Below are 25,984 nucleotides of genomic sequence, written 5' to 3'. Positions count from 1 at the left end.
CCTACTGTGGCTTCACATTTTTCTCTCAGGGACAGGCCTAGCCCATATCTATGTTTCCAGCTTCATCACATAGCCTGGCCTCTGCCCAGGTTTTCTGTCTGCTGCTGGGATGTGACTAATATGTAAATACCCCAAGGGCAGGAGCCCTCTATCATAATGTAATCTTGTTCACCATCGTAGCCCCAGCAGCCCCCAATGCCTGTTCCCTTGTTGGTGCTCAGGATGTGTTTTTGGAATGAATGAATGTCCCGACATCCACCGCCATGATTCCTGACAATAGACGTGGTCTGGACTTCTCATGGGTTTTTATGGTTCCTTTACTCTCCAATAATTTGTTCTTCAGTGCCCATCTCTGGATTCTTTCACGAGTCCTGCCAACCTTTACAGTTATGTTTTGATTTGTTTGTCGTTATGTTTTAACATTCTGACAGTCGTTATACCAACAGAGAGGTAGGTTCCTCTTTATCCAAACCCATGTTTCACACGAAATAATTCAATGTGTGTGCCTGAGGTAGAAGGGCAGGCTCTTTCCAGAGGCAGGAGGAGAGATGAGACCTGAGGATAAGAAGGCCACTAACAATGAACTAAGAGCTGGAAAATGAAGCAGAGGGGTCCCAGACATGTTCCACCGACCACTCCTCAGCAGGATGGGCTGTGGGAGTTTGTCTTTTCAAAAGCCCTAGAGCAGAGACCAGGTGAAGTCAGAGGACTGTCAAGTGGAGACCAGGTAGCAAGAGTCCACCGTACTTTGGCCAGAGGACTTGATGGGACAATCAGGTAAGCAGTTGAGCCGAGAAAAATTACAGCTAAACAAGGCCTGGGGATGGCACAGGCTCTTGACTTCCTAGACCAGCTGCCTGGTGAGGGACAGGGCTCTGTGCTGGTCACACAGCTGAAGAGAATGAGGACAGACTGTGGCCAATGGTGGCAAATGTGACATGGGAGACAGCAGGGGTGGCTGCATCCCAGAGTCCCTCCCACCCCACCCTGAGGACCCATCTGACTAGTCCTTAGATTTACCAACAGTAGAGCGACACACACTAATCTAAGCCAGCTTTATACCAAGATGATGATCCCCAACTTCAGATTTATAAAGCATAAAACGTGAAAAAGTTAAAGTATTTAAGCACTTCAGTAACGAAAAATCTACGAAAACGGAAAGAAAATCTCCGAAATTAAGATAGCAGTGGAATAAAGACATGTCATGGGGCCAAGTGCAGTGGGCATGGGCTTGGGAGTCAGACAGGTGGAGGTCTGAACCTGGAAACACTCCCTCCTAGTCGGGTTTTATTATGCAAACTGCACTGCCTCTTGGCCTGCTGCCTCCCAGCCTGCTGCAAGGGTGAGCGAAATGCAGCCACACTCCCAGGATCTAAGGACCTGTCTTTAGGAATTTCACTTAAAACCCCTTTGGTTTATGAGGATTACAAGGTGCTTTTTTTTTTTTCTTTTTTAACTGAGTTCGGGTCTGGATTTCCAGGGCCTTGAGAGCCAACAGCTCATAAAAGGACAGTCACCCTTACGGCCACCTTTGTGGTTATAAAGGTGGCTATGTTAAGTTTTCTCAAAGCATTTGTAATTTGCTAATTTACAGTAACAATAACCTTGGCATTCCTTGCATTTTTTCATTGGCTTTTGTTTTTCCTATTTTTTTGGTATTAAAGGTTCCATTACTCGAACAATCCATGTCAAATATGTGCTTTCATTGATAAAACTGGCTCAAGCATACAATACAGCTGTGAAAGCTAGAGCCCAAGAACAGAAGACAAATATTTCATAGTGTAAGAGAACCTGCCTTATGTTGTGCTATGTTAACTAATGTTATTTAACTACTTGTGTCCATTTTAATGGGTTCTGGTGTTGTTTTAGTATAAATGAGTTAATTTAGGGACTAACAAATGCATGGAAAATTTTCCATTGGAATTAACTGTAATATTTTTTACTTAGGAGACTTCTATTCTCTAGGCCCATAAAATCATATACAAATACACACATATATAAGGTTCTTAGATCTTTTATTTTACAAAACTTGGTACACACGCGCACACACACACACACACACACCATATTTTCCATAGAATACCATCCAGCCATGATTATTTATTATGTCTATTATTACCACAGTTTATTCAATCATTCCCTTACTGATGGTCATTCACATTGTTTCCTTTTTTGTCCTTACCAAAAAATACAATATACATTGATAAACATATAATCTTCAGTACTGGCACTTTATTTTTTTTCTTAGGGATAGATTCCTAGGAGTGAGACTCCTGGGTTGGAGAGTATGTTTATTCTTAATGTTAAAAGATAGAGTCACAGTGACTTCCAAGGAGGCTGTCACAATTTACATTTCTAACAGCAGTGTATGAAATTAACTTTTCCCTGCTTCCCTGCCGTTAACAGATGACAATTTAGCAAGACAGAGACTCATTGGTCTATGGATGTTCTGGTAAATTTGTTCAGAAAGTCACTCACATTCATGTACAGTCACAGTATATCAATGATCTTCAAAAATAACAAAAAAAAGGCCAGTTACATTTGCCATTTACAATCCTAATGCATGATTTGTGACTGACAGGGAAGGGAACTTGTGAATTTGAAGTAAAGCCTAAAATGGTTTATCTTTGAGTTATGCAAAAAAAAGAGAAGTTTTTGGGGTTAATCATCAAACAATATATGGAGAGATCACTGAAAAGTCTAACTCATGAAGTGTTGTGAACCTTTAAAGGGAAGGCATCATTTATACGAAGTCAGGTTCCAAAGGAAAATGCTTTTGGTTGATGACAATGAAACTCAAGAAAGTAGAAATGCCTCCTTTAAACAGAACACTGCAAAAATTTTTTTCTAAAGTGGGCTATGCATACGGAAATTTTAAAAAGCAATAAGACATTTATTGATAGTTTCTTAAAATAATTTTTCCTCTAAAGTCTCTGAAATGTAACATTTGTATACACACACATCCTACTTTTTGCAAGAATTCATCAAATATTAAGAGAAACAGGGAAACACAAAAATACAAGTAGTTTCTGGGTTATACAATATTTTGGTAAAAGACATGCATTTGTATGTAAATACCTCACTGAAAAATAACAAGGGCATGGTGGGTGGGGATATTCATAAAGAGAAAAGCCCATTTTTAGTCTCTGGTGCATACTGAGTAACAGAACCCACATCTGTCTCCTTCACTCTCTAAATCTCTTAATTATCTCTCACTTGCATATTTATGTAAATAACGCTTCTAAAAAATCTTCAGCAAACCCAGAAGCAGGTTAGAACTTCAGGAACCGTGTCTTCTATTATTAAGAGGCAGCTCAGTAACAATGGTCACACCAACTTATATATGCCAGCCCGCAGGAAGAGGAGACATATGTTACAGGCTACTAAAAATCTGTTCCACATTGCATTTAGAATGCATACTGGGCTGTAAAGGTACTGAAAAACACATGCGATGTTTACTATGGAAAATCTTGTTCGATGTGTCCTAATTATCAGAGGACAAGAATTTCAAACTCCCAGTGACTGTGTTAAATTCACATGTGCAGAGCTAAAATATACAATTTGTGTTTTATGGCATAATCTCACATACAACTAGTAAATTCCTAAGGTACTGTCTGTAGTCCTTTATGTTGCTGTGCAGAATTTCATTCTTGAATAATTTATTCAAGATTTTAAAAAGCTCATCGTACTACAGCTAAGTATGTCTATTTACAGTTGGATATATTCTGATATGTATTCTTCAGCTGGGTGTCATACCTAACTTTCAGGATAATGATGTTCTTATGGGACTCTCTTTTTATACGTTTCTGAGTTAACAGACTGTATCTCAGTATGAATTCCCATGTTCCTTCAGTACCGTCATGAGGTTTCTCCCCCACTGGAAGGGTTTGGTGGAAGGGTTTTCCACAGTACAATGGCTGACGTCTCAGGGTCTATCCCCTATGTGAACTCTTTGATGAACACTGAGTCGGGACTTCCTGCTGAAGGCCTTCCCGCATTCAGAACACTCATATGGTTTCTCCCCTGTATGGATCCGCAAATGTAACCTAAGAGTGGACCTCTGGCTGAATGTTTTGCCGCATTCAGTACATTCATAGGGTTTCTCTCCTGTGTGAGTTCTCATATGTATAATGAGTTGTGAGTTCTGGATAAAGGATTTCCCACATTCACTGCACTCATAGCGTTTCTCCCCTGTGTGAATTTTCTGATGTATAATGAGATTCGATTTCTTGAAGAAGGTTTTTGCACATTCATTACACTCATACGGTCGTTCTCCTGTATGAATTCTCTGGTGTGTAGTAAGTTCAAACTTCTGGGCAAATGTCTTGCCACATTCACTGCATTCATAGGGCTTCTTCTCCATGTGTGCTCTCTGGTGCACAATGAGGTTTGACTGGTGGGTGAAAGCTTTTCCACATTCAAGACATTCAAAGGGTTTCTCCCCGGTATGAATCCTTTGATGTTTAATGAGGTTTGCCTTATGGGAGAAGGTTTTCTTACATACATTACATTCATAAGGTTTTTCTCCAGTATGTATTCTCTTATGACTAATGAGGAGTGACTTAAAGGGGAAAGCCTTGTCACAGTAATTACAAATAAAAGGTTGCACTAAATTTCTAATTTTCTGATGTTTAAAAATGGCTTCTTTATGGCCGAAGGCTTTTCCATTTTTATTATATTCAGAGTATTCCACTCCGGTATGGGTTTTCTCTTGCTTCAGATAGAGGAGTGCTTTTCCAAATCCATTACACTCATCAGCTTTCTTTCTTATATAGCTTCTATTAAGTAGGTCTGAATTATATTTCAAGGTTTTTTCACATAAGTCATATTTATACGGCACTTGTCTTAAAGAAACAAAGTCTGTGCTCAGATTAAATGTTTTTCCAAAGAGATTATCTTTTTCCTCAATGGGGGTTTGGTTCTTAAAGATTATGCATGGCCTTGCCTGCTCATCTGGGTTTCTGTGGTCCCTCTCCATCTGGTCATCAGCCTTCCACACCTCTAGGAAAGAGCACATGAAATACACTTTATCGACCCTTTCGCTATGCTACAGAATGGGAAGCACAAACCCTCCAGCGTAGGGCTGCCTCTTTAGTTTGAGACCCAGTCTTCCAGTATTAAAGTCCTCAGTGCAAATTTTTCCTAGCTCTTAAACTTTGAAAGAAAAAGACAAAAAAAGCCTGCGACAAAACAAGAAGTAGAAACTGACAACAGACACAAGTAGCATTGCCGGATTACAAAATGAGCTTCAAAAGTGGGTAAAGTGAAATAAAAACAGAGGGCACACAGGATGTGGGAAGGCTGGCAATTCCAGGGATGAAGGACAGTCACAGTGTCCTCAAGGACATCAAACAGCACAGACCAAGAAAATAAGTAGATGAAGATGTTAGGAGAGAAACCTAGGCAGATCTGAGTTTAGCAACCAGCACTTAGACTCTGAATTACTGTGGTTGGACCAGCACCTCGTCTACATGCTTCTAGGCTCTTTCCCCTTTTTTCTCTTCTGCTCATCTATACAAAGTACCTTCCTAAGGGCAACATTTCTCACAGGTTTGCGGAGATAATCCTAGTGCAGCGCTCTGAATCTCTAAAGTAAGACTTCTGCAATGGATGGCAAGATCCAGAAAGCCCATGTATGCTGTAGGAAATATAAAATAAATCCAAGGATCCAACATCCTTCTGACAGAATCACTCACTGCTACTGCTGGTTTCACTGCTTTTCTTCTCTTGAGGTTGTTGGAGAAACAGAGTGTTTTCACCATCATTTCCTGTTTTTCTCATTTTAATACGTTTAATTTCTTCCCAAACCAGTCTTGTCCCTGCTTTTATTTGAAGGGATCTCAAGGGTCAAATTTACCCAGGTTCAACCGAGGCCTTTAATAATCTTTACTTTCATTTATGTATTACTGGTTATTGCTGCTGCCATTTGTGTCCACAACAATGATGTCACTCTTGTACTAAAAAATCTGTATTTCCCTTGAGGCCGCTATATCAATTCCCATGAGCTAAAATATAAAAGTCACCATTCTGGCAAACTGAGAATACTAACGAAAGGGCAACTAATCACATAACAAAGGTTTAAGACTTGTTAGGCTAGTAACAGGTCTCCAGGCTCAAGTGTGAGAGGAAAATCTCTGTAACAGTTACACAGTAAGAGCATTCAGCAGGGCGAGACTGATATTTGGAGGCATGATTAGAAGATCTGAGGTATACAGGTCATCTGTTCTCAGCTGTCTCTAAAGCTTTAGGGATTTGAAAAATAGATTCCTAAAAAATATTTCAAAGGTACCAACCCACTGATAATCCCTTGGATATTAGTTCCACTGGCTTCTACCTGATTCTCCATCCCTCCTTCCACATCTTCCCTAGAAAGTTCTTTCTGACTTTGGTACCCACAACTCTTCTTGTTGCTCTAATTTCAAAATCACATCTGGTTTGATAATATCAGAGAACTTGCTAACAGAATGTAGCCTCTAACTGCTGGGACTTCAGAAATCCTGAAAATAAAGAGAGAATTTCAGAGTCTGCACTCTCTCTCAGCTTTAACACACGAAGCTTGAGGCCATTCAAGCTTAATTTTAGTTTAGTAATTCAGAAGCTCATAATTTTTGGTAATTGAGAAAGGATATAAACGCTACTAGGCAAATATCGAGCTATTCCTGAAAGGTGTCCTTACCCACTGATAGTAAGTTGCTATAATTCTCCAGCATCACGTCCATGTATAGGATCCTCTGAGATGGGTCCAATTGCTCCCACTCCTCCTGGGTGAAGTCCACAGTCACATCCGTGAATGAAACTGATCCCTGAAATGGCATATTGCTATTCATTCTGGAATGGTCAGCATTTGGTGATGTAGAAAGGACATATAAAAACTTACTCTTACCATTTTGTTGTAAAAGAGTCACTATGAAAATTTACATATGACACCAACTTATACCTTCACTATGCTTTGTCATGTCTCCAATTTTTTTTTTTTTTTTGCTGAGGAAGATTAGCCTTGAGCTAACATCTATGCCAATCTTCCTCTATTTTGTATGTGGTCGCCACCATGCATGGCTGACGAGTAGTGTAGGTCTGCATCCGGGACTCGAACCTGCAAACCTGGGCCACTGAAGCAGAGTGTATTGAACTTAACTGCTAGGCCATGGGGCCGGCTCCCCCCCATCCCACCCCCCCAGCCAAAATATATATATATTTTAGAGATTTTATTTTTCCTTTTTATCCCCAAAGTCCCCTGGTACACAGTTGCATATTTTCAGTTGTGTGTCCTTCTAGTTGTGGCATGTGGGATGCCGCCTCAGCATGGCTTGATGAGCAGTGCCATGTCTGCGCCCAGGATCCGAACCTGAAACCCTGGGCTGCTGAAGCAGAGTGTGTGAACTTTACCACTTGGCCACGGAACTGGCCCCCAAAAATATTTTTATAAATAGTTAAAACATTTATTCAGATTCCCCTAAATCTCTGGCACTGTCATATTTGACAGGTATCTAAAATAAATAAAACACTGTTTCTCCTCTGAAGATGTATATAGGGAGATAAACACATAAAGATAAATATGCAGTATTTAATGTTACTAATGCAGTGATAATGCTCATATAGGTATTTTTGTGGTATCAAACTAGATGATATTAAAGAATTAATTGAAGATTTGAATATTAAAAAGCAGATTAACTTCCAATCATAAGACAAAGTATCAGGCATAAATAAAGATCTCTCCACCATATCCAAGCTATAAAAATGGGAGAGAAGCAAAACTAAACAGGTGGAACTACATGAAACTAAAAAGCTTCTGCACAGCAAAAGAAACCATCAACAAAATGATGAAAAATGACAAGGCACGGGCCAGCCCCATGGCCGAGTGGTTGAGTTCACATGCTCTGCTTTGGTGGCCCAGGGTTTTGCTGGTTCAGATCCTAGGCATGGACATGGCACTGCTCATCGGACCATGCTGGGGCGGTGTTCCACATAGCACAGCCGGAGGCACTCACAACTATAGTATACAGCTGCGTACCCTGGTGGGGGGGACAGGATGGGGCTTTGGGGAGAGGAAGATTGGCAACAGGTGTTGGCTCAGGTGCCAATCTTTAAAATAAAAAAAAAAGGAAAGGCAATCTACAGAATGGGAGAAAATATTCGCAAATCATATATATGATAAGGGGTTAATATCCGAAATATATAAAGAACTCACACAATTCAACAGCAAAAAACCAATCTGATTAAAAAGTGAGCAAAGGGGCCAGCAGCCCTGGTGGTCTAGTAGTCCACTTCAGTGGTCAGGGTTCAGTTCCCAGGCTCAGACCTACACCATTCTGCTAGCGGCCGAATGTGTGCTGGTGGCCCACATACTGAAAAACAGAGGAAGACTGGCATGGATGTTAGCTCAGGGTGAATCTTCCTCAGTAAAAAAAGAAAAAGTAAGCAGACGACCTGGATAGATATCTTTCCAAAGAAGATATATAGATGGCCAACAGGTACATGAAGACGCACTCAATATCACTAACCAACAGGGAAATGCAAATGAAAACCCCAATGAGATATCGCTTCCTACCTGTTAGAATGGCTATTATCAAAAAGATAAGAACAGTGTTGGCGAGGATGTGGAGAAAGGAAACCCTTGTGCACTGTTGGTGGGAACATAAATTGTGCAGCCACCATGGAAAATAGTATGAAAGTTCCTCAAAAAATTAAAAATAGAACTACCATATGATCCAGTAATTCCACTTCTGGGTATTTATCTGAAGAAAACAGATGAATTCGAAAAGATATATGCACTCCCATGTTCACCGCAGCATTATTTATGATAACCAAAATATGAAAACAATCTAAGCGTTCATCAATGGATAAAGAAAATATATATACACACACACACACACAACGGAATATTATTTAGCCATAAAAACCAAGAAAATCTTGCCATTTGTGATAACATGGATGGACCCTGAGGGCATTATGCTAAGTGAAATAAGTCAGAAGAAAAATACTATATGATCTCACTTATACATGGAATCTAAACAAACAAACAAAAACCGAGCTAATAGATACACAAACCAGATTGATGTTGCCAGAGGCAGGACGTGGGTGAAGGCGGTCAAAAGGTACAAACTTCCAGCCATAAAATCAGTCAGTGGGATGGGATGTAATTTACAGCATGGTTACTACAGTTAATAACACTGTACTGCATATTTGAAAGTTGCTAAGAGAGTAAACCTTAAAAGTTCTCACCACAACAACAAAAAATCTTGTAACTATGTATGGTGAGGAATATTAATTAGACTTATGGTGATCATTTTGCAATATATACAAATATCAAATCATTATGTTGTACATCTGAAACTAATGTTAAATGTCAATTATATTGCAATAAAAAATTAAAATAAAAAGATTATTTAAAAATGTTCATAGCAGCATCTTACATCAGAGCCCAAAGCTAGAAAGAAAAATGTTCATCAGCAGATTAATTTCTTGTGGTATATTAAAAGATTTGGTACCATAAAGCAACGAAAATGAACCAATTACAGCTACACAGGATTTCATAAGGGCTTCAAGAACGTGGTTAATTTCTACTTCTTGGCCTGAATGGTGGCTACATGGGTTATATATATATCACATGTATATTTTAAATATTTTAAATACTCTCTCTACATGATTCTTTTCACTATAATAAACAATCCCCATGAAACAAAGGAAATGCTGAAGCATATAAATATGAAAAGAGCCACAAAAACACCTAGAAAACCAACCATTTAATAAAAAACAATAAGAAATTATAAGAAAGGAAAAAACCCTGAAGCCCATTTGATAACTTTCAAAACCATCTAGTCCACCTGGCCAAATGATAAGTACAATAAGAAGTTTTGTACTACTGCCAGACGAACAAGGGGGTAAACCTGTGCCACATTACACTGGCTCAGTTACATTGATTTAGAAATGACTCTACCATCAAATATGAAAATATTCTGTATTTTTTCTCATAATGCTGCTCTCCATATTGTATACAAACAAAAGCTCAAAAACTGCTTCAGGGGCTGGCCCCATGGCCGAGTGGTTAAGTTCGCGTGCTCCACTTCAGCGGCCCAGGGTTTCACCGGTTTGGATCCTGGGCGTGGACATGGCACCGCTCATCAGGCCACGTTGAGGCGGCGTCCCACATGCCACAACTAGAAGGACCTGCAACTAAAAATATGCAACTATGTACTGGGGGGATTTGGGGAGAAAAAGCAGAAAAGAAAAAAAAAAGAAGATTGGCAACAGTTATTAGCTCCGGTGTCAATCTTCAAAAAAAAAACAACAAAAAACTGTTGATAAAACACAATTCTAAAAGCACAGCATTAAAAGGGATGTTAAACATGACTGACTTCAAAGATTTTTGTCATGACAGATGCAGTTTCAATGTGAAATGAATTTGGTGTTCTGGGCAGAAACCCTAGCCGTGAGTAGAGGCATACCCAGCACATGTGACTCCCTGAGCAGACCATCTTTTCTTTTCTTTTCTCTCTCTTTTTTTAGGGAGATTAGCCCTGAGGTAACATCTGCTGCCAATCCTCCTCTTTTTGCTGAGGAAGACGGGCCCTGAGCTAACATCTGTGCTCATCTTCCTCTACTTTATATGTGGGACACCTACCCCAGCATGGCCTGCCATGTGGTGCCAGTCCGCACCCAGGATCCAAACTGGAGAACCCTGGGCGGCCGAAGCGGAACTTGCACACTTAACCGCTGTGCCACCGGGCTGGCCCCATGAGCACACCATCTTTAATAGCACCTCAAATTCTTCAAACTGCTATACAGTTTTGTGTCACTTAATGTCGGGGATATTTTCTGAGAAATGTGTCATTAGGCAATTTCATCACCGTGTGAACAGCACAGAGTGTACTTGCAAACCTAGATGGTATAGCCTACTACACACCTAGGCTATATGGCCTTAATCTTATGGGACCACTGTCATTTATGCTGTCCATCAGTGACCGAAACATCATTATGTGGTGCTTGGCTGTACATCTAGAATCATCACCTCTAAATTTACTTCTCTCTGATTACAAGAATCCTTTTTTACCTATTCACGCTCTCTCTCCCCTGAATCTACGTATCTTTCATCTTCAGTTAGGACCTCCAATTCCCTAACCCCTCCTACTTCTTCCAAATTGTCATTGCCTCTCTAAGATCGCACATCTCCAAAATCTAGATTATGCTGGTCACTATCTTCAAAACTTTTGCCCCAGTAACTTCCCACCATCTCTCACTCATATATCCTAGCCATAGGAAAAATTATAGGAAGTAAGAAAAAAAGAAAAAAAGAAAAAAAAAGATGAGTACTACAATGGTCTGAGTACTACAAATGACCTAGTTATATTGCACAAATTTGCAGTTAATGTAATCAACATTATTTCATGATATAGGAATCTTTAGCTACTTGGAATGGGAGCAGAGAATACAGGTGGCAGGTCATCCATGCCTGAGATCAATGCTGTTGAGGTCAACAATCATAGAGTCAAGATTTTCCCAATAGTAAGTATTTATTCCCATTTTCAGGTCACTTCTGAAATTATAATTCAAAAAACAGGATCACTAGGAAATTTCTTAGGGACTAAATTAAGTACTAGGGACACAAAGACCAAGACCAGTCTTCACTCTGATAGGCATGCTATAGAACCCCTCAAGTCTTTCTTTTGCTTCCTACTTCCACTGCCACCCCAGGTATTAGAAAAGCCTCCTAACTCTTATTTCTTGTCTCCCCTTATTCTCTTCTACCCCACATTCTAAAGCTAACATAATTTTTCTAAAGTATAGCTCTAATTATATGATCACCTTGATTAGAAACGGTCATTCATTATCTACTGAGATAAACTAATGACTAGGCCAGTATTCAACATCATCCAAATTTCTTGTCCCATCTCTCTTTCCCATGGCTCCTCTCTCTATGCACAGATCCTCCCACATAGATCACATCTTATATTTTGAGTGCCTGCTCTCTTTTAAACCTGGAGTATTTTTTTGTATCTCTCTTGTGGCACTTATTTTACTCTGTTTTCTTTTGTTAAATGTGTCTATTCCTCCCACTCTCCCCATTAGATGTTAAAAATTTTTTAGATCAGAAATTGTACCTTGCTCATCTTTGTATTCTTGTTAGCACCAAGTACATGAAAACATGTTAGGTACTCAAAAAAATAATAATGCCAAATTGAATAGAGTTCAGTATTCAAGTTGTTTTTCATTATCTTCTTACTTCCTGAAGAGACATGCCACGTAATTCCTACACCAACATCCTAAATAGCTAGCTAAAATAATGTAGCATCTGTACTGTTCACACTCAGACTGTATAAAAATTTTGGTAATACTTGCTGAATCCTAAAATCTGGCTCATTTTTCTGAGATGTCATGCATGCTCTAGTATGCTTGTCTCTTTTTATTTTATTTAATTTTCCTTCTTCTCTCCAAAGCCCCCCAGGTCTTTCTAGTTCTGCTATGTGGGACACTGCCTGAGCACGGCTTGATGAGCGGTGCTAGGTCTGTGCCCAGGATCCAAACCTGCGAAACCGTGAGCTGCTGAAGTGGAGCATGCAAACTTAACCACTGAGCCACGGGGCCTGCCCTGCTTGTCTCTTTATTAAAAATGCTTTTTAATCACCTTGTAATCTATAAGATTCTCAGATCAATTCTGGCTGTGCTTATACTTGACAATTTATGTGCATAAACTGGATATCAGTCTTATTATTGGCCATTCAGCTTTTAGCATCCAGGATATGGTCACTCCATTTTATGGAGTAAGTATAAGGGAAATCATTTCCACATTGTCAGGATAATGTAAGCCACATACAACGTGACCCATCATCACACAGGCATAAGTCATTGCCAAATAATCTCTCATAAAAGAAAGGAATAGCACAGAGTAAAACTGAGCAGGAAAAAAAGTTAGAAAAGATACATATCTTTTCTTTTCTTTTTTCCTTTTTTTTCCCCTTCTTCTCCTCCCCAAAGCCTCCCAGTACATAGTTGTATATTCTAGCTGTAGGCCTTCTGGTTGTACTATGTGGGATGCTGCCTCAGCATGGCTTGACGAGCAGGGCCATGTCCAGACCCAAGATCTGAACCAGCAAAACCCTGGGCTGCCAAAGTAGAGTGCAAGAACTTAACCACCTGGCCACAGGGCTGGCCCAGAAAAGATATTTTTTAAATACAGAAGTGAATTTAACAGCAGCTTAGATAGAGCTGAAGAGATGATTAGTGAACTGGAAGATAGGCCAGTAAGAAATATCCAGACTGAATACAGAAAAAACAAAGGATGGAAAACATCAAAAAGCCTAAGAGACACATAAGATAAACTAAAAAGGTCTAATATATTTGTAATTGGAGTCCCAGTAGGAGAGGCAAAATGCAACAGAAACAATACTTGAGAGACAATGACTTAGAATTTTCCAAAACAGCTTACATAAGATCACAGAAACATAACTAACCCCAAGAAGAATAAACATGAAGAAAACCACATTTAGGCATATCATAATAAAACTGCTAGAAATTCCAGAGGGAAAAAGATGCAGTTTTCAATGGCAAAACAATAAAACTGACAGCTAACTTTTCAAGAGAAACAATAGAAGCCAGAAAACAACAGAATATCATCAAAGTGCTAAAAATACTAGAATATGAGTTGGCAAACTTTTTCACTAAAGGGCCCAGTAGTAAATATTTTAGATTTTGCAGGCCATATGTAGTCTCTACTACAACTATTCAACTCTGCCATTGTACCAAGGAAAGCAGGCACATGCAATATGTAAACAAATGGGTATGGCTGCATTCCAATAAAACTTCATTATGGACACTGAGATTTCAAATTCATATATTTTTCATATCATGAAACAGTATTCTTCTTTTGATGTTTTTCAAACCATTTAAAAATGTAAAAACCATTCTTAGCTGTGGGCCATACAAAAACAAGGCAGCAGGTCATTTGGCCCATGGGACATAGTTTGACAACCTGATCTAAAATGATGACTACTAAATAGCAAATGTCATGTAAGTGTTAGGTATTATTACTACTATAAAAGGATGTACTCCAAAAAGAACAAAAGTAAACCCAGTGAGAATCAGTTGGATGCAAAAAGCAATAGGGAACAAATAAATCAGCAAAACGTAGTCAAAATAAGTATATATGGAACAGGGGAAGGAGGTGTTAACTAATAAGCTGAAATATTTTTGGATGCCAACAACCTGGGAGTTGTGGCAGAGAGAAAGTACTGTGTTTGGGAGGAAAATATAAATTGTGATTAACTTAAATTTTGTTTGAAATACACATTTAGGTAAACACTGAAAAAGAGTAAGATAAATCTTTAGAAGGATGGGAATATATTCTGACAGACCAGTAGATAAAGAAAAGAGGATCAAGAAAATCAGTAATCAAAATAAACTAAAATGGAATAAATGTTTAACAAAAGATTAAGACCTTCAGAGAAGTTTTTTGTAAAAATAATTTTTATGGCGAACAAACCAAACCTGAAAATTCTAAAAGACACAGAAAAGCTGGCACAGAAACATAATTAAAGTAGAATTCCAAAAGTATATATATACCACAGCCTCCACAGTCTATTTAATGCATACAAAAGCATTTTAAAAAGGGGATTGGATACACCCACAGAAAACATAATATCAGCTACCTCTAAGGTAAGAAGACTGGCTTTAATGGTCAAGAGGGTTTTAGCAATGAGTGAGGTGACCTAATATCAAGAGTGACAGCATGCTAGAGAGGGCAGATTCAAAACAGAGAGAAAGAGAGAGACAGAATTCATGTACGGACTGTGTAACACAAAGAGAAAAACTTTACTATACATAATGTATGGAAGCAAATCAGTCAAGATGTTAACTACTGACTACTGGATGGTGTAATAGGTTTTTAGTTCTTCGGTTGAACCATATTGAAATTGATGACATTCAACTGTTTTGATATACAAAACTGGCAATTTCATATAGATAAACCTAATGTGCTTTTATTTGTATTTCCCTGCATTTTCACACTTCACAAAAGGAAACAAAAAAAGGTAAGAAAGAAAAAAAAAACCTTATGAAGTATCAGGCAAAAAGTAAGAAAAAAGCAAATCACCAGAAAATTTTACAACACTGAGTACAAAGAGAAAAGCCTACAAGTTGCAGTAGAGAACTGAACAGGTCACACTCTGATAAGTAGACACAGTCCTTTGGACTTCCTGACTATAATACTAAAAAGTAATGACTTCAAAACTTTGAGAGAGAAAAATAACAATAAAGCTGACAAAACAAATGAAACAATCTGCAGGCACTGGAGAGCAACCATTGCAGGGCTACAATTACTGAAAGAAGGGTGAACATGAGGAAAATCCTAGATTCACATTGATGATGAAAGTGCTCAAAGAAAAAAATTATCAATCTTGAATTCTATATCCAGCAAAACGTCCCTAAAAATATCTTCTAAACCATGGCGCAGAGAAATAGAGCCCAAGCAGAAAGTGACTGTATGCCACGTGGAATAAATAAAAATTGGCACTTGTGTATGCAAAGCAACTGGAATTTGGGGGCAGGGTTATGGGAGACAAGGAAGCCATAGAGAAGGGGCTCTAAAATTCTGCATAACAATTCACCTCAGATCTTTGGCTGGTTCCTAAAATGTGTAGGTGGAGGCCAAGCCTCTCAGAGAACTAGCAGAGAGCAGCAGTTCTGTTCTGCCAGATAGTTAAATTATTGGCAGAAAAAAACTTACCATTCTTTAAAAGAAGTTATGGATTAGACAATATGTCCAGCATACAAACAAAAATTATTAGACATATGAAAAAGGACAAAACAATGAAAAGACAAAAAAATCAAGAGATAAAACAGTCAAAAGTAGATGGAGAGATAATCCACGTATTAGAGCTAGCCCACAAAAATTTCAGATTAACCGTTAAGTAATATGTAAAAGAATACAGAAGATGGACAATGCAGATGAAAATATGGGACTATTTCAACAAAGAACTGGAATCTACAAAAAGGAAGCAATGGACATTCTAGAATTGCAAAATGTGGTAACTGAAATTAAAAACTCATTGTATAGACTTAATAGGAGAGTGGACACAGCTGAAGACAAGAACTGTGAACTTGAAGACAGGTCAATAGAAGATATCCAAACTGCAGCACAGAGAGAAAAAAACGGGGAGGGGGGGAATAAGACATAAAAGAGACGTGAGGAATGGCCAAAAAGTCTAATGCACTATTGCTTAGCATGCTGAAAGAAAAAACAAAAAAGGATAATGTGTAGTCCCAGAAGAGGAGACAAAAGAATGGGATAGAAACAACATTTGAAGAAATAACAGTTGAGAATTTTCCAAATTTGATAAAAGGCACTGACCACAAACCTATGAAATGCAATAAAGTCCAAGGAGAATAAATACAAAGAAAATTATTACCTAGACACATCATACTCAAACCGCTGAATGCTAGAGAAAAAGACAATATCTTAAGAGTAGACAGAAGAAAAAGATACATTACCTTCAGGGAAAAACAATAAAAATGAAGACTTATTTCTTAACAGAAACTATAGAAGCAAGATAAAAAGCAGAATGCCATCTTTAAAATACTGAAAGAAAAAAAGCAAACCTGAGAATTTTGTACCTAGGGAAAATATTTTGCAAAATGAAGGCAATATAAAGACACAGATAGGGGCCAGCCCCGTGGCCGAGTGGTTAAGTTCCCACGCTCTGCTTTGGCGGCCCAGGGTTTTGCCGGTTTGAATCCTGGGCACGGACATGGCACCACTCATCAGGCCATGCTGAGGTGGCATCCCACATGCCACAACTAGAAGGACCCACAACTAAAATATACAACTATCTACCAGGCGGCTTTGGGGAGAAAAAGGAAAAATAAAATCTTTAAAGACACACATAAACAAAAGCCGCAAGGACATACTGCAATATATTGTATACTATTCTTGGATTGTACTGAGGTGGTATAATACTAATTCAAGGTGATCAGCAGAGCCAGCCCCGACGACCTAGTGATTTACGTTTGGCACTCACCACTTCAGCAGCCCAGGTTTGCTTCCCTGTTGCAGAACCACACCACCTGTCAGTTGCCATGCTGCGGCGGAGGCTCACAAAGAAGAACTAGAAGGGCTTACAACTAGGATGTACAACTATGCACTGGGGCTTTGGGGAGGAAAAAAAAAGAGGAAGACTGGCAACAGATGTTAGCTTAGGGCAAATCTTTCCTTTCCAAAAAAAAAAAAAAATGGGCAGAACTAAGCTAAACTAAAGCGAGGAATGGACAAATCCACATTCATACTATGAATCAACTATCAGAAAAGAATGAAGACATTTTCAGAAATTCAAAGTCCAAAAAAAATGTCTCTCTCATATACCCTTTCTCAAGAAGTTACTGAACAATGTACTCCAATGAAACAATAGCAATCCCAAAAGACAAAGACATGGAAAGGGGCAAACAAAAGATTGATATGAGAGCTGAAGGAAATCCCCAGGTGGAGTTTGAAGGAGATTGCAGATGGCAATGATTCTCTACTGATACCAAATTGTTTGCCACATCACCTGGAATAGTGTGATTCAGAAGCAGGCACTTTGAGGGATGTCACCAACAAAATGCCTACTGCCACTGTAACACCTTTTTAACCTGAGGGCAGAATGCCTGGGTGAGCCAGACCTAGATTCTTATCTGTACTTGGTTTGGCTTGTCTGGAACATGTGCTGATGACATCTCTCTCTCCCCTCCACACCAGGTTCCCTTGTATCAGATGAGGACACACATTTCATCACACAGACGTGTTCTGCTTTGATCTACTACTCAGAGTTGGCAGTTGACCAGACAGCTAAGAAGCAGAGAATACAGAGCAGTCCACATGCTCTAATTATATTCCCACCAGACATTCAATACCCGATCTACACTTTGACCCTGCCAGATGGCCCAGCCATGTTGAGCCCTATGTTTTCCTATGTGTCTCATGATCTTGCCAATGACTTCCCCAACCCTATATTCAGCTCTTCTTCTCCTAGGAGCCTTTGTCCAATACTGGCAAAATTTCTAGACACAACTAGACTTGTGCTTGCTTGATAAGTTTTGCCACAAACTTCTGCTCCCCAGTAAAACTGTATTACTTTATACTACCACCACTTTATACTACTTTATACTACCAGAAATGCATGAGTGGCTTCACCTCTCTAGCTAACACTGGCTACTGTTAACTTGAAAAAACAATGATAAAAAACCTAAGTCTTGATAAAGGGAACACAGGTGCATGAAAAAATATCTTTCAGATCTTACATGTCTAACAGAAAAAAAAGCCTCTACCAATCTGACAGAAAATTATGCAAAACAAGGCAATATAAATTCCAGTTATAGTTTTTCAATACTGAACTTATAGTGATTAGAGATACATACATAAGTGGTAAAATCTTTTTTTTTTTTTTGAGGAAGATTAGTCCTGAGCTAACATCTGCTGCCAATCCTCTTCTTTTTGCTGAGGAAGACTGACCCTAAGCTAACATCTGTGCCCATCTTCCTCCACTCTATACGTGGGACGCCTGCCACAGCATGGCTTGCCAAGCAGTGCCACGTCTGCACCTGGGATCCAAACTGGTGAACCCCGGGCTGCGGAAGCAGAACATGCGCACTTAACCGCTGTGCCACGGGGCTGGCCCCAATAAGTGGTAAAATCTTTAAGTAAAGGAAGGGAATGATTAACAGAAATATCAAGATAGTAGCTACCTACTAACGTTATGGGCTGTTTCTATCTGAAATTAGAAGTATACAGGTTAAATAACCTGACTAGCAATGTCTTCCTTATCTGAAGTAAAACTCCCAGTAACTGAGGTGTGCAAGTCAAAGCTATAATCTTTCCTTCCTCACATTCCTTTGCTTACGCTCCCCTCCCTCAGGACTTAAGAATAACCCTGGTTCCAGGGAGTCTGAGTAACATCTTGCAACAAAGGGGTCTGGTTACCACGTCCTGCACCTTACCGACTATAAAGAAGAAAAACCTCTGTGTTGGCAGACAAGCTTCCTGGCACCAGAATCCACTATCCACCACAGAGGCAGACAACCAAGGATACCTGTCTGCAGATTCCCTTATCTCACCATCCTCCTCCTTGCAAACAGCCTCACAAAGCCAAATGCAGGCTGGTAGGAAAGTGCCAACTAGCAAGGACACACACTCCCCCTCCTTACAAGCAGCCACATTCCTCACAACCTTTAAAGCCCCTTAATCACTTCTTAATGGGGAGCCAGGACTTCCTAAGGCACTAGCCTGCTGTGTGCTCCCTTTGCCTGAGAAAGAAAACAAAGCTGTTTTTCCTTTTCACCCAAAACTCTGTTCTTGCTATTTGGATTGGCACTGAGTTCAGAGACTGAACTTTGGTAACACTAGGAGGATTCAGTAAGAGAATGTATCACAAAGAACAGATAATGTTCTATTTTTTAATCTGGGTGTGTACATAGGTGCCCATTTTATTATTATTCTTTAATGTATACAAATTTGTTATACATATTGTATACAACATGTATAAAGAGTATTAAAGTATAATGCTGGATATGTGTTACATTACACAATAAAAAACTTAGGGAAAAAATGAGGAAACTCTATGCTCTGATATGGAAAGACTTTGAAGATTATGTTATAGACTGATAACAGCATACATAACCAAGAGAATGAAAAGACAAACCACAGATGAGGAGAAAAATCTTTGCAAAACATATCTGATAAAGAATTGGTATCCAAAATATAAAAGAACTCTTAAAACTCAACAATAAGAAAACAAATAACCTGATTTAAAAATGGGCCAAACTGCCTGGTGGCGCAGCGGTTATGTGCACACGTTCTGCTTCTCAGCAGCCCAGGGTTCACCAGTTCAGATCCCAGGTGCGGACATGGCACCCCTTTGCAAGCCATGCTGTGGTAGGCGTCCCACATATAAAGTAGAGGAAGATGGGCACGGATGTTAGCTCAGGGCCAGTCTTCCTCAGCAAAAAGAGGAGGATTGGCAGCAGATGTTAGCTCAGGGCTAATCTTCCTCCAAAAAAAAAAAAAAGGGGCAAAGACCTTAACAGACACCTCACCTAAGAAGATATACAGATGGCAAATAAAGGCATGAAAAAATGTTCCACATCATGTTATCAGGGAACTGTAACTTACAACAAAAGTGAGATACTGCTACACAGCTAATGGAATGGCCAGAATCCACAACACTGACAACACCAAATACCAGCAAGGATGTGGAGCAACAGGAACTCTCATTCATTGCTGGTGGGAATGCAAAATGTTACAGCCACTTTGGAAGAGAGTTTGGCAGTCTCTTATAAAACTAAACATATCCTTACCATACAATCTAGCAATTGCACTCCTTAGTATTTACCCAAATGAGTAACTTATTTTATGCCCACACAAAACCCTGCACATGATGTTTATAAGCAGCTTTATTTATAACTGCCCAAACTTGGAGCAACAAAGATATCCTTCGATAGGTGAAAGTATAAACAAATGGTGGTACATCCAGACAATGGAATATTATTCAGTGCTAAAAATGAGCTATCAAGCCATGAAAAGACATGAAAGATCCTTAAATGCATATTACTAAGTGAAAGAAACCAATCTGGAAAGACTACATATACCGTATGATTCCAACTATATGACATTATGAAAAAGGCAAAACTACAGAGACAGTAAAAAGATCAGTGCTTTCCAGGAGCTCAGGGAGAGGGAGGGAGAGATGAAGTGATGGAGCACAGAGGATTTTTAGGGCACTGAAACTATTCTGTATGATACTGTAATGGTGGATACATGTTTATTATATATTTGTCAAAACCTATAGAATGTACACACCAAGAGTGAATCCCAATGTAAATTATGGACTTTAGTTAAAGTATCAATATTGGTTCATCAATTGTAACAGGTATGCTACATTAATGCAAGATGTTAATAACAAAGGAAACTGTGTGTGTGTAGAGGGAGTATATGGGAACTCTCTGTACTTTCCACTCCAATTTTCTGTAAACTCAAAACTGCTCTTAAAAAAGTCTATGAATTAAAAACGAAACATATATAAACAGAACAGTATGATTAATATGCTATCTTCTAATAACCTATATTTGTACTTGCGTAAATATGTACAAATAAACTCTGGAAAGCTACTCAAGAAAGTAATGACAATGGTACTTGTGGCAGTCAGGGAGAGAATTTAAACACATACCCAGATATTTACTGAGCTCTCTGGCATCATGCTAATCTGACTGGAAAAACAAAATACACACAATAATACCCTGCAAGTGTGCTGAAGAATGCTATATGAAGTAACTGTAGACAAACTGATAACCCGTTTAACTTAGGCTGTTTTGGGAATGCTGTACAAAACATCTATACAAAGGTCCATAGACTTTATTCAGACCTAATGCTAGAGAACCAAAGAAATGGTATTCACAATCAATGCAAGACATTCAATTAACCTGGTTTGCTTTTTGGCTGCTGGTATTGATCAGTTATTCTTACTATTTTTTCCCTTAGTTTTACTCATCTATACTTTTCTATTCCATTTTCTGGATCAGTATAAACTTCCTCAAATGTACTGAAGGAATAAACAAACAACTCACCTGGGATTTGTTCATTTTCTGTAGTTTTTGGGTAAAGGCAGAGAACTATGAAGGCAGACCTGGAATAGAGGAAAAAGGAAGATACTGTTTTTCAAGATCTGACCTGCCTCAGAACTCCTAGAATGACTTGTTTAGAAATTCCCATGCATCACTTAGGAAAATACCACCTCCTGGGATAGTCCCTTCGCCTCCTCAGAAGGAGCAGAAAGGATCGTGCGGGCAGCATTCACCTTCAATCAAACATTAAGAGATACCCGAAAAGGCATGAATAAAACAACTCTGTAATAAGAGACAAAGCAATTAACAGACTCCTCAACTGATGAAATTATCAAACAGGGAATTTAAAACAACTATGATTTATAAATTAAAGGTTTTAACGGCAAAGGGGGACAACATGAATGAATACGGAATTTAAAAAGAGATGGAAACTGCAAGAAAAAATCAAATGGAAATGCTGAGAAAGAAAAGCACAGTAAGAGCTGAAAGAGGAGGCTGGCCCAGTGGCATAGTGGTTAAATTCGCAAGGTCCACTTTGGTGGCCCAGGGTTCGCAGGGTTTGGATCCTGGGTGTGGACCTATACACAGCTCATCAAGCCATGCTGAGGCAGCATTCCACAGACAAAATAGAGGAAGATGGGCACAGATTTTAGTTCAGGGACAATCTTCCTGACCTCCCCCTGCCCCCCCCAAAAAGTGTTGAAAGAATACCTTCAACAGGCTCATTAGTCGAAAAAACAGAGCTGAGAAAATTTTCAGTAAAACTGAAGATAGGTCAAAAGAAACTATCCAAACTGAAACAAAGAGAAAGTGGAAGGAAAAAAGAAAAAAAGGACAGAGCATTGTAGTACAATATTAACTGGCCTAACAAACATCATCGGAATCCCAAAAGGAGAAGACAGAATGGGACAGAAGAAGTATTTAAAGACATAATGGCAAAGAATTTTCCAAAAATAATGAATGATGTCAAACCACATGTCCTAGAAGCTCAGATAATTTATCCAAACAGGCTAAATACCAAAAAACAAAACAAAATGAAGACACACGTGGACATGGCATAATCAAACCACTGAAAACCAAAGTTAAACAGACAGTCTTGAAAGCAGCCAGAGGAAAACAGACATATCATACACAGAGGAACCAAGATAAAGAATTACAACCAACTTCTCACCAGAAACTATACAAGCCAGAAGACAATGTTCTGACATCTTTAAGGTGCCCCAAAAAAGAAAAAACTATCAACCTAGAATTCTATACCCTGCAAACATATCTTTCAAAAATGAAAGTGAAATAAAAACCTTTCCAAACAAACAAAAACAGAGAATTTGTTACTGTAGACCTGTACTACAAGAAATATTTAAAGAAGTTCTTCAGGTAGAAAGAATATGATACCAGACAGAAACCTGAATTTACACAAAGAAATAAAGATCTCTGGTAATGGTCAAAACGAAGATAAATATAAGACACTTTTCCTTACTTTTAACCACTCTAAAAGATAATTGACTGTCTAAAGGGAAACAGCAGCCAAGTTTTGTGGGATTATAGCATATGTAAAAGTAAAATATACGACAATAATACACAAAAGATGGGATGATGAAATTGGGAGTATACTGTTGTAAGATTTTACATTACACATAAAACAGTATAACACTATTTAAAGGCCCACTGTGATTAACTCAAGATGTTTATTGTAAACCCTAGGGCAACCAGAGAAAAATTTTTTAATGAGATATAAACAATAAGCCAATAGCAAAGAAAGAAATGGAATTATAAGAAGTACCCGCTAAATCCAGAAGCAGTCAGAAAAAGAGGAAAATAGGAACAAAGACCAGATGGGACAAGTAGATGACAGAGGTTGTCAAATTGGATAAAAAAGCAAGACCAAAGTATGTGCTGTCTATAAGCAGTTTGTTTTAAATGTAAAAACATAGCTAGATCAAAAGTAAAAGAATAAAAATAAGACATACCTTGCAACGATCAATCAAAAGAAAACTGTAGTGATTATATTAGTATCAGACAGAGTAGACTTCAGAAGGAATATTGCCAGGGATAAAGAGTGATATTACATAATAGCAAATGTGTCAAATCACCAAGAAGACACAAGAATCCTAAATGTATAGATATCTAACAAAAGAACTGGAAAATACAAGAAGCAAAGATTGAGAGAAGTGAAAGAAAAAACCAGATAAATCCACAATTATAGCTGGAAACTTCAATACTCTTTTCTCAGTAAGTGACAGAACAGGTAGACAGAAAACCATTAAGGACACAGAAGAACTGAGCTACACTATCAACTACCCTGACCCATTTAGTATTTACAGAAGACTCCACCACCAACAGCACAATAGTCATTAAACTACATGTAAAACACTCATCAAGATAAATTATAGTCTTAGCCATAAAACAAACCTCAACAAGTTTTAAAGAATTGAAATTTATAACAAAGTATACTCTTTGATCAAAATAGAATTAAACTAGAAATCAATAATAGAAAGAGATGTGGAAAACCCCCAAATATTTAAAAATTAAACAGACTTCTAAATAACCAATGGGTGAAACAGGAAGTCACAAAGGAAGTTAAAAAAAAAAAAAACCCACGGAATTGAATGGAAATGAAAACACAACATATCAAAATTTGAGAGATTTAGCTAAAAAGTATTTAGAGGGACAGTTACAGTATTAAACTATTTATATTAGAAAAGAAAAAGGTTTCAATCCATGACCTCAGCTTTCACCTTGAGAAACTAAAACAAAAACAAAAACCCAAGGAAGCATAAGGAAGCAAAAATAAACAGAGGAGCAGAAACCAACGAAACTGAAAACAGAAAAACAGAAAAATTCAATGAAACCAAAAGCTGGTTATTTGAAAAGATCAATAATATTGATAAACTTCTAGCCAAACTGATCAAGGAAAAAAATAAAAGAAGACACAAATTACAAATATCAAGAATGTTCGAGGAGACATTACTACAGATGCTACAGACATTAAAAAGAGTTATTCTTTAACAATAAAAACAGATAACCATTGGCTACACTAATTAAAGGAGAAATTCCAAATATACAAAATAAGAAAAGTGGGAAATATGAACAAATACAAGAGAAAAAAGATGAAATAATGGAAAAAAGATTCCATCTTCAATAGCAATAAAATACTACATAAGTTAAGAAAAATGCAAATCTTTTATGAAGATTACAAAATGTTGCTGACGGGGAGAAAACAAAAGAGGACTTGAACAAATGGCAAGGCCTATCATAAGACCCAACATCATGAAAGTGTCCATTCCCCCTAATTAAATGTAACCTTTAATGAGATCATAATAAAGGAATCAACAGATTTGAAAAAAAATACAATTGATTCTAAACTACCAGTGGGAATCATAAGTAAACGTATTATCTCAAAGTGGTGAAGGCTTTTGGATGTCACCAAAGGGACAGGAGTCAAGCCAACTATAGAGAAATTCCAAATGCCTGCATGGCAAAAACTACCAGTGAACAAAATCAAAAGGCAAATGAAAAAACCTTTGCCATTCGTATAACAAAGTACCAGCGGGCTGTGTGACCTTGGGTAAATCACTTCACCTATCTGAGCCTCCGTTTTTCTTTCTGTTGAACTTGAGATGACAGCAAAGTCACAGGACAGGTGTGAGAACCGGATGTACACTTAACTGCAAAGGCTCTTGCAAAGAGGTCAGAGCTCTTATTCCTTCGGCACGTCGCGGGCATCAGGGAACTTCCGGGCGTCCCCAACCCTGCCTGCACCCCGGAGGCCTGCGGACGCAGCACGCGGCGTCCGCGCGCTGCCAGGTGTGTCCGGCCCCGCCCCCGGCCTCGCCCCGCCCGGCGGGCCTGGTCACGCGCGCGCCCGCCGGGCTTCCGGATGCGCTGCCGCGCGGCCAGAGACCCTGGCGGCCGGTCGGCAGCGCCTCTCCTGACAAAGGGAGGAAGGCGAGCCCTCGCCGCAGCCCTTCCCCTCCGCCGTCCCCGCCCCCGCACGTCCGGCCAGGCGGGCCCCGCCACCCCACGCCGAGGAGAGGCCGGGCGTCGCTCGACGTCGCCCCGAGGGTCACCGCCGCCTGCGAGTCGACGAAGTTTAGGATTGCATCCCGCGCGGGCGCCAGCCCGTCCCACATCTCCTTACTCTCGGCCCCCAGAGCCCGCGGAGCTGCCTGGCCGCCCCCCTCATACCTGGAGCGGCACAGCCTCCACTCGTGGCTCAGTGCCAAGCCGGGTCACGGCGCGGGACGGCTAAGACGCGCGGAGACCGGGGCCCTGTCACCCACTCAAGGCTGGAAGTGGGGGAAGGGCGGCCACCGGCGCGCTGGCAGCATTGCACATGCGCAGATGCAGGGGCTGCTCGCCGTCCCAGGGTCCTTCGAGGGGTGGTCCATCGAACTTCGGAACTACA

The 25,984-nt window shown here is 39.3% G+C and overlaps 1 protein-coding gene across 2 annotated transcripts; it reads right to left on the bottom strand.

Annotated features, from left to right (window-relative positions):
* Window positions 1–2,011: 2,011 nt before the first annotated feature.
* On the bottom strand, window positions 2,012–25,984 carry ZFP1 (ZFP1 zinc finger protein). Of its 2 annotated transcripts, none has more exons than XM_046684233.1 (4): window positions 25,765–25,984; window positions 21,583–21,641; window positions 6,677–6,803; window positions 2,012–5,001 (listed from the first exon to the last, which is right to left on the bottom strand). In XM_046684233.1, exons 2-4 carry the CDS (start codon window positions 21,595–21,597, stop codon window positions 3,926–3,928), a joined length of 1,218 nt encoding a protein of 405 aa, XP_046540189.1. In that variant the 5' UTR covers window positions 21,598–21,641; window positions 25,765–25,984; the 3' UTR covers window positions 2,012–3,925. The 2 variants fall into 2 exon arrangements, with proteins under 2 accessions (XP_046540189.1, XP_046540190.1); XM_046684234.1 differs by lacking the exon at window positions 25,765–25,984 and adding an exon at window positions 25,246–25,602.

This window comes from Equus quagga, chromosome 13, assembly GCF_021613505.1.
Source record: "Equus quagga isolate Etosha38 chromosome 13, UCLA_HA_Equagga_1.0, whole genome shotgun sequence".
In the NCBI taxonomy this organism is placed as follows: domain Eukaryota; kingdom Metazoa; phylum Chordata; class Mammalia; order Perissodactyla; family Equidae; genus Equus; species Equus quagga.
The sequence above is the reverse complement of the archived record's forward strand: the minus strand, read 5'-3'. Positions and strand labels throughout refer to the sequence as shown.

Bases quoted from the DNA above. Each gene is read 5' to 3' on its own strand.
- ZFP1 (XM_046684233.1), bottom strand. The intron at 5,002-6,676 runs GTAAGGACACCT...GCTCTTTCCTAG, and splicing joins TAGCAACTTACTATCAGTGG to AGGTGTGGAAGGCTGATGAC.